This window comes from Salvelinus fontinalis, chromosome 42 (assembly GCF_029448725.1).
Source record: "Salvelinus fontinalis isolate EN_2023a chromosome 42, ASM2944872v1, whole genome shotgun sequence".
Lineage (NCBI taxonomy): Eukaryota > Metazoa > Chordata > Actinopteri > Salmoniformes > Salmonidae > Salvelinus > Salvelinus fontinalis.
The window spans coordinates 20,774,676-20,784,698 of record NC_074706.1 but is presented as its reverse complement, the minus strand read 5'-3'; the positions used below and the strand labels follow the sequence as shown (position 1 = coordinate 20,784,698).

At 43.6% G+C, this 10,023-nt stretch overlaps 1 protein-coding gene across 2 annotated transcripts; it reads right to left on the bottom strand.

Annotated features, from left to right (window-relative positions):
* Positions 1–3,305: 3,305 nt before the first annotated feature.
* Positions 3,306–7,921, bottom strand: LOC129841007 (zinc finger protein 329-like). Of its 2 annotated transcripts, XM_055909102.1 has the most exons (3): positions 7,424–7,921; positions 6,915–7,039; positions 3,306–6,707 (listed from the first exon to the last, which is right to left on the bottom strand). In XM_055909102.1, exons 1-3 carry the CDS (start codon positions 7,704–7,706, stop codon positions 5,583–5,585), a joined length of 1,533 nt encoding a protein of 510 aa, XP_055765077.1. In that variant the 5' UTR covers positions 7,707–7,921; the 3' UTR covers positions 3,306–5,582. The 2 variants fall into 2 exon arrangements, with proteins under 2 accessions (XP_055765077.1, XP_055765076.1); XM_055909101.1 differs by having other exon boundaries at positions 3,306–7,039.
* Between the last annotated feature and the right edge of the window lie 2,102 nt (positions 7,922–10,023).

Here is a 10,023-nt window from a genome sequence, read left to right as displayed (position 1 = left end):
GACTGACAGTGACTCCTCTTTCACCACCCTCCCCACCGGGTCTGCGACGCACCAAATGGGGGGCGTCACAAACACCAGGAATCTAAAACTTCAATTGCTCCAGCGCCACACTTAACGCTACCCCAGAAATCACTCCTGTCTATGATGCCCTCTTCCTAAGAGCAAAGCAAAAAACTGATCTTGACCCAAGTTGCGTGACACGGAGTGCCTGCTCCCTCTGATCAGAAGAAACACAAACAAATATCACAAGTTCACTACAGGTTACCTTCACTGATTCAACTGCACCCAACTCCTTCTACACTGAAGAGAAAGGATCTTATGGGTTGGCCTCATTGCTCAAAGGGTGTGGCTAAATAAAAAGTAAAGCACGCTGTTCTTTGAAATACGGTACTGTTTATTACATTACACATCAAATCTCCCGTTATGTTCGTCACTACTTACCACAGTCAATCATAATTTCTGTTCTTAAAATCGGATTTTAAACCTATTAATCTTAACCACACTACTAACCTTACGCATAACCCAGGAATATAAATATGTGAATGGTGCATATAGACAGTATATGAATAGAAAAGGCTTGTACAACAGTAAATACAGTGCATTCGGAAAGTATTCAGACTCCTTCCCCTTTTCCACAATTTGTTACGTTACATCCTTATTCTAACATGGATTTAATGACCCCCCCCCCCCTCTCATTAATCTACACACAATACCGCATAATGACGAAGCGAAAACAGGTTTAGACAAAAACAGATATACCTTATTTACAGTTGAAGTCGGAAGTTCACATACACCTTAGCCAAATACATTTCAACTCAAGTTTTTCACAATTCCTGACATTTAATCCTAGTAAAAATTCCCTAATTGACATCATTTGACTCAATTGGGGGTGTACCTGTGGATGTATTTCAAGGCCTACCTTCAAACTCAGTGCCTCTTTGCTTAACATCATGGGAAAATCAAAAGAAATCAGCCAAGACCTCAGATTTTTTTTTGTGTAGACCTCCACAAGTCTGGTTCAGCCTGAAGGTACCACGTTCATCTGTACAAACAATAGTACGCAAGTATAAACACCATGGGACCACACAGCCATCATACCGCTCAGGAAGGAGACGCGTTCTGTCTCCTAGAGATGAATGTACTTTGATTTGCACATTTCGAACCAATCTCAGAACAGCAGCAAAGGACATTGTGAAGATGCTGGAGGAAACCGGTACAAAAGTATCTATATCCACAGTAAAACGAGTACTATATCGGCAGAACCTGAAATGCCGCTCAGTAAGGAAGAAGCCACTGCTCCAGAACTGCCATAAAAAAAGCCAGACTACGGTTTGCAACTGCACATGGGGACAAAGATCGTACTTTTTGGAGAAATGTCCTCTGGTCTGATGAAACAAAAATAGAACTGTTTGGCCATAATGACCATCATTATGTTTGGAGGAGAAAGGGGGATGCTTGCAAGCCGAAGAACACCATCCCAACCGTGAAGCACAGGGTGTGGCAGCATCATGTTGTGGGGGTGCTTTGCTGCAGGAGGGACTGGTGCACTTCACAAAATAGATGGCATCATGAGGTAGGAAAATTTGGTGGATATATTGAAGCAACATCTCATGAAATCAGTCAGGAAGTTAAAGCTTGGTTGCAAATGGGTCTTCCAAATGGACAATGACCCCAAGCATACTTCCAAAGTTGTGGAAAAATGGCTTAAGGACAACAAAGTCACGGTATTGGAGTGGCCATCACAAAGCCCTGACCTCAATCCTATAGAAAATTTGTGGGCAGAACTTAAAAAGCGTGTGCGAGCAAAGAGGCCTACAAACCTGAGTCAGTTACACCAGCTCTGTCAGGAGGAATGGGCCAAAATTCACCCATTTTCTTTGTGGGAAGCTTGTGGAAGGCTACCCGAAACGTTTGACCCAAGTTCAACATTTTAAAGGCAATGCTACCAAATACTAATTGAGTGTATAAACTTCTGACCCACTGGGAATGTGATGAAATAAATAAAAGCAGAAATAAATCACTCTACTATTATTCTGACATTTCACATTCTTAAAATAAAGTGGTGATCCTAACTGACACTAAAACAGGGATTTTTTACGAGGATTAAATGTCAGGAATTGTGAAAAACTGAGTTGAAATGTATTTGGCTAAGGTGTATGTAAACTTCTGACTTCAACTGTATACTAACAGCCCTATGAAACCCTTTTAAAGACAGAATGACACAATACAAAATAAACAAGGGCAATTTATATGCAAATGTAATTATGGCAGCCATATTGGATTTGAGGCTAAATCCATGGAGGCCCCAAAGATAATCTTTGGTGGCTTGACTTAATTACAAGACTAGGAGCTAAAGACACAAAATCATTCAAGCAACCCCACACCCCAAAAAATCGAATTCCGATGTCTGAGCCCACTTGTTTAGAACAGATTACAATAGCCCAAACATAAAAATAAAAAAACATAACTACGTACTTTTGTCAGGCAGGAACATGCAGCACTGAATGAGAGCACATATGACTTGGAAAGTCTATTAATCAGCTACCAAAAAGTAAAGCTTACATTCATCATACATATTCATAGTTGACATTTCCATCTATTGTATCTGCGTTTACAGGTCTATATTTCCTAGATGCATTAAGATATCCTAATGCTGTTTGTATGTAGGTAGAACTACTATCTAAAAAATGTAGGGGTTTGCCACTAGCCTATTAAATTCATTATGATCTAAAAGGCTAAACTGATCCTAGATCAGCACTCAGAGGCTTTGTGGATACGGGCCCTAACCTAATACCATTCAGACAGTAGTTCAGTGCACTCACCTCAGTGCTGCTCAGCTGGTTCCTCTGCGGGTTCAGGAGGTGTTCAAGACCCTACTCACACCCCTCCTTGACCAGCAGCACCTCTGGACCCTCATCCTCCTGAAAGAGACAAGTGATAGACATACACTCCTTCAGGTACACACACACACACACACAGGTAAAACACACTTTCAACATGGAGTGTTTACCCATCCCAACTACGTTTGAGTCCTATACTGTAGTTACAGAATGACTTCATTGTTCTTAAACCCATCATGGTGGACATAAATATGTTGTGGGTAAATGAGTCAGCTATGATAAGTCAAAATCAGACAAACCTTAAACTATTTTAATGTTTACAGTAGGTGTTTGTTAGTGTGTGGGTATGTGTAGGTATATTTAGTAAGTGTATATTTGTTATAAAGAGCTGTCATGTTTATGCAGAGTAGGGTGAGATCAGATGTGATGTATACTAAAGAGAGTCTCAATGAAAGTCTTAGAATGAAAAGTCCCATTTTGTCTTTATTAAACATAAGTGTTAAATACACAATATTAAAACTACAAATACACGTCTCTCTGCGTGCCTGGCAGACATCTCAGGTTAATGTCGGCCCAACACCTCAAGCACAACAAGGAGCTGCTCTTCCTCCCAGGGAAGGCCTGCTCGCTCCAAGACCTCTCCATCACGGTTGACAACACCATAGTGTCCTGTGCAAAGAACCTTGGCGTGACCATGGACAACACCCTGTCATTCTCTGCAAAGCAGTGACTCGCTCCTGCAGGTTCATGCTCTACAACATCCGTAGAGTACAACCCTTACTCACACGGCGCAGTTCCTAATCCAGGCTCGTCATCTCCCGTCTAGACTACTGCAACTCTGTTGGCTGGGCTCCCTGCTTGTGCCATCAAACCCCTGCAACTTATCCAGAACACTGTAGCCTGCCTGTGTTCAACCTTCCAAAGTTCTCCCATGTCACCCCGCTCCTCCAGTGGCATCCAGTCGAAACTCGCATCCACTAAGACTATGGTGCTTACCTACGGAGCAGCACGGGGAACTGCTCAAACCCTACATCCCAACCTGACCACCTTGTTCTGCCACGTCTTGTCCTTTGCCTTGATGACAGCTTTGCACACTCTTGGCATTCTCTCAACAAGCTTCATGAGGTAGTCACCTGGAATGCATTTCAATTAACAGGTGTGCCTTCTTAAAAAGTTAATTTGTGGAATTTCTTTCTTTAATACGTTAAACCAATCAGTTGTGTTGTGACAAGTTGTGGAGGGTATATTTGGTAAAAAAAACAAGTCCATATTATGGCAAGAACAGCTCAAATAAGCAAAGAGAAATGACAGTCCATCATTACTTGAAAGACGAAGATTAGTAAACCTGGAAAATTTCAATAACTTTTTCTTCAAGTGCTGGAAAATACCAAGAAAGTTTTTCAAGTGCAGTCGCAAAAACCATCAAGTACTATGATGAAACTGGCTCATGAGGACCGCCACAAGAAAGGAAGACCCAGAGTTACCTCTGCTGCAGATGATAAATTCATTAGAGTTAACTGCACCTCAGATTGTAGCCCAAATAAATGCTTCAGAGTTCAAGTAACAGATACATCTCAACAACTGTTCAGAGGAGACTGCATGAATCAGGCCTTCCTGGTCGAATTGCTACAAAGAAACCACTACTAAAGGACACCAATAACAAGAAGAAACACAAGCAATGGACATTAGACCGGTGTAAATCTGTCCTTTGGTCCGAGTCCAAATTTGAGATTTTTGGTTCCAACTGCCGTGTCTTTGTGAGACGCAGAGTAGGTGAACGGATGATCTCCGCATGTGTGGTTCCCACCGTGAAGCATGGAGGTGGTGGTGTGATGGTGCTTTGCTGGTGACACTGTCAATGATTTATTTAGAATTCTAGGCACATTCTTGGTTAAGACCAGCATGGCTACCACAGCATTGTGCAGCGATATGCCATCCCATCTAGTTTGGGCTTGGTGGGACTATCATTTATTTTTCAACAGGACAATGACCCAAAACACACCTCCAGGCTGTGTAAGGGCTATTTGACCAAGACTGAGAGTGATGAGTGCTGTGTCAGATGACCTGGCCTCCACAATCACCCAACCTCAACCCAATTGAGATGGTTCGGGATGAGTTGGACTGCAGAGTGAAGGAATAACAGCCAACAAGTGCTCAGCATATGTGGGAACTCCTTCAAGACTGTTGGAAAAGCATTCCTCATGAAGCTGGTGGAGAGAATGCCAAGAGTGTGCAAAGCTGTCAAGGCAAAGGGTGGCTACTTTGAAGAATCTCATATGGTTCGATTTGTTTAACACTTTTCTGGTTACTACATGATTCCATGTGTTATTTCATAGTTTTGATGTCTTCACTATTATTCGAATAATGTAGAGAATAATAAAGATAAATAAAAAACCTTGAATGAGTTGGTGTGTCCAAACTTTTGACTGGTACTGTATATGTTTACATATGCCATATATATCACACAATGGCTGAATGCAATATTCTACCCAGGAATATTCAACACTGAAATGTGTTACTTTTGTTATTACAAAGGCATCTGTGGACCTTTCCGCTGACAATTAAATTAAATTTGACTTTAATGTAGGGTTTGAGGTATAGAGTGGAATGGTTTTTCAGTTGGTGTATACTGAGGTAGCTCCTCTCTGAACCTCTTCCCGCAGTGCGTACACGCGAACAGCCTTTCTCACGTGTGGACCTTCAGGTGCTTCTTCAGCTGGTTCTGGTGTGGAAAACGCATTTTCACACTGGGGGGCAGCTGAAGGATTTCTCTCCTGCGTGGATCCTTTGGTGCCTCTTCAGGCTTGACGAATGAGAGAAGTGCATATTACACTGGGTACAGCTGAAGGGTTTCACCCCTGTGTGGACCCTCTGGTGGATCTTTAGGTTTCCAGCCTGGGCAAAGCGCATGTGACACTGGGTACAGCTGAAGGGTTTCACCCCTGTGTGGACCCTCTGGTGGATTTCCACCTTCTGGAGGCAGCTGAAGCCTTTGTTACAGAACATGCAGAGGAACCGTTTCTCTTTACTATTATCTGATGTTGCTCCTCCTCCCTGAGTCATGGCCCTTTGGTCCTTTGAATTCAATAGCTGATCGAAAAGGACGCGGCTGTGGGAATCCGACGACCCCATTGATGTGGACACTGTGTCGCGATCCCTGAACGCGTGTAAAGGGGAGTGGGTTGCGACATTTTGATTAGTCTCTAAGCTTTCCTTATAATCTATGAAATCTCTGCCTTGTGAGTGTCCTTCTCCTAAGTGAGTCTGGTCTGCATTCCATGTCAGAGGAACATCTCCATCCACTTCATCTACAACTATAACCTCCCTTTTCTTATCTAGGCACCCTTCAGAGTAAACACTACTACTATACCGGTTCCAGTCCCCACTAGACAGATCAGTCTGTGTCTCTAAAGACAAGAGCATGTTGCCAGGGTCCATCTCTGTAGAGTAAGAACAAGACGGATCATCATCACCAGTGTCTAACGTGTCACCATCACCATCTCCACGGGAATGAACCTGGCTCTGGTGAAATACCGGAAAGTACTCTGGGCCAGGAGCAGGAGGACAGCCCAGTGGCCCCAGCCTCTCTGAGTCTGATCCGTGGTCAGATCCTGTATGTAAGAGCCTGTGTGTTACAGTTAAAGTCTCCTTGTCTGTCTCTGACTTGAGGACGGCGTTCGGCATTCCACTGACCTCCGTGATGATGCGTTGGGTCCTAGGCGGTGCTGGGGCAGTGGTGGAGTCCTCCGTAGCTATAGGGAACACTCCAACCGCGCCAGTCTGAATGTTTCTGCTGTGCCGTAGGGCCTCCTCTCCTTCAGCCTTCTCCAGCTTGACTCTAGGACCTGCAGCCTCTGCATCTGCAGACTGACAAGAAGAGAGGAGGTTATTACCGGCACATGAGTTTAATTGGATAACAATGTTGCAGGGAGGTCTCACAAGCTCCCTTATGGCAGATAAATTAGGATGTAGATGTAAGCAAGTGAATAGCTGATGGAAACCTTTCTGAAATAAACGAGCCACATTTGATTTACAAATAACTGGAATCTTTTTATGCAACACTATTACCCTAACCTCTATCACGATAACATGCTGGGTTGAGGTTCCACTCCCATCATCAACAGTGATTGGCTGGTCATCTCTCCATCTATTGCGTCCCGCTGGCTTAACAAAACTGCTGTGGCCTCCAGTGAGATGTCCTTCACCCGAGAGAGTGTGATTGGGGTAAAATAGGTGTTTAGGTTAGCTACTGTAAATGCTCAACACTATATTGTACACTATTGACACTGTCTAGAATTGGCAAGGATGTAAGGTAACACTTTGTATAGCTTCTTGATATACTATTTATAGATCAATTTATGTTCCATGCATCATATTGTTTTCAATTAGTAAATAACAGGAAATGTAGTAAATCAAGAAAGTCGTTAGAATTTGATAGTGTTTTTGCGCAAGATAGTTAATTAATCAGGGGAATTATCCAAAAACTGACCAAGACACAATATTGGTTAACACATCTTAAGTCACAAATGCGCAGAGGGGAAGGGGGCGAGAAGCCTCGCAGCTAGGCCCTCTGAAAAATGTACCTCTTGCCAGTCCTCTGTTTCGGTCGAGGATCTTGACACTACTGGTACGACTGCCGTGGACGCGCTCTCGCATTGTCCTCTCTGCGCGCTCCCGTGCCACCTTCAGTTCCAGTAGCTGTAGTTTCCTCCGCAATGCCGTGTTGTCTTTCTGGCTTTGAGACATCTCCAAACGAAACACTGCATAGTCGTCGTCTACGAGTTTACAGATCTCTGCCACGGCTGCATTCGCTAGCACCTCCATGATGGAAGTTATTTGAGTGTGAAAAACCATACAGTTAGCCATTGTTAGCAGCTAGATAGCGTTACCAAGATAACATCTATCAACCAAGTCCTGTCTCCAACACGATCTAAACACTACCTGGGAAAAGTATGTGATGCTGTGCCGGTAAATTAGTCATATGTGGAGTTACTTGGTTTCAATAAACGTCGAAAGACCAAACCAAAAAACGCTAACGTGGAAATTGTTCATGGTCAATGTTCACTTCCGTTCAAACTAAAGAGAAGTGATCTTATTGGTTAGCGTCATAGCTCAAAGGGTGTGGTTAAATGAGAAAGTTACGCGGGCTGTTCTTTGATTTGTGCTGCATATAGATGGTGACGCCGTCACGAAAACTGCGCGTTTCCTTAGGGCAAAAGTCATCCTGTTGTGATTCAGGATGGCCAGATTGCTAGCAAGAGTGACAAGAAACTGCTAATTGTGGAATCATAAGTGGCTCGTTTCAACTTGTTCTTAATACCATGCCTTGTTTTTGAGTGATTTCACGTCGATACTAATATGGCTAAAATTCCCTAGCTAGCTAACCAACAACTGCAACAATGTATTTGAGATACGACAAGTGCTCATTGTACAAATGTATTTATGTTTTCAATAAACATTGGAGACAGAAATATACCATACATGTTGTCAACAATGTAAGCCAAACGTATCTGTTTTGCTCCATTATTGTGCATGTGTCGGTTTTGTTGCTAAACAACTAACCCATCTATTACATTACACATCAAATCTCCTAAGATCACTATCTTTCAAGATGAGCGCAGACTTGTTTAAAAAGAACAGTGTGTTAGCAATAATATAGTAGAAAATAATATGACTTTATTCCATCTACACCTCAGTAAGGTAAATATTAAACTGTCCTTGTTCTAGCCTAGGTTTACTGTCTCTAAAAAAAGGTATTTTTACAAGCCTGTTTCAAATGACAATTTACCAAAGGGTCAATAAGGGGTATGTGGTTAATTACCCTCTTAACCCAAGACACTTCACATGATAACTATAATATTTTAGCTAAAGAATGGTTCCCAGATATCCCCTGTTTACATCTCAAGCCACACTGCAACAATTTATCCTTGTTTTGGACACTCCTATGTCTGGTAAGGTTAATCAGGAAGGAAAAGTTATTGTGTACATAGTTTGTACTTGAAGGGCCTCTCCTTGGTGTGAACGGTCTGGTGCTTCTTCATATAGTTCTCATCAGTGAAGCACTTCCCACACATGTGGCAGGCTTACGGCTTATCGGTGTCCTTCCCAATACTCGCCCTCCCATGTTGTGACCAAATGACACAAGAGGAGGTAGAAGCAGGAGCCACCACCCTCAGGTGGTTAGTGTTTGAGTTCCCTCCTTGACCTCTAACCATTGTTTGGGTGTTGTTGGGATTGTGTGCTGTGTTATAGGCTAGGTACCTCTTGTGGTGAACATCCGTCCTTACCTTGTCTGTATTGGTTGGGTAACTCTATGGTAGCTGAGGAAGGCTAGAACCAGGTCCAGGCCCAGTCTTTGTATGAACCCATTCTTCTCTGAGAACCTCTTCCAACAGTGGGTACAGGCAACGGCCTCTCACGTGTGGATCTTCATGTGTATCTTTAGAACCTCTTCTCACACCGGGGTCAGCTGTAGGGTTTCTGTCCTGTGTGGACCCTCTGGTGCCTCTTCAGACTGGACGAGTGGGAGAAACAGTCCGGGCACAAGTGGCAACCGAATGGTTTTTCCATCGTGTGCATCCTCTGGTGGATCTACACCTGTTTGGGGAAACGGAAGGCTTTCCCACAGAATGAACACAGGAATCATTTGTATTTGGCGCTACCACCTTTACTGATTCTTTCTCTACTACTGTCACGTGTCAATGGGCTTGTGTGGCCACTCAGTGTTGAGACACTGGCATTGTCTGAGGTCTGGTTTAACATAGGGAGAGTGTGAAGAGGACGAAGGCCAGGAAGTGTCTGTGTTGTCGCAGGGTCCATGTTCCAGTTGATAGATCCTATAGAAGGCAGGCTGAAGGTAGCATCTGTTAGGGGGTTAACCTGAGGTGCCATCAGTCTCTCTGAATCACAACCATAGGAGCAAGATGGAGCATCGCTAGCCGAGTCTGTGTCTGTTCTCTTCAGCCGCATACGGACACCTCCCAGTCCCCACAGACCAATTCTACGCCTCGCCCTGGTCTCTGCCAGTCCTGGTCTCAGTTCAGTTGTTGTTTTGTGTTCCACTGTCTGTTTCTGGTTGTTATTAACAGTGTTGTTCCCCAGCCCAGAGTTGAGGACACTGTCCCATCCACTGACCTCCACTATGTCATCTCTAGTCCTGGCCTGCTCAGTGATGTTGTCGCAG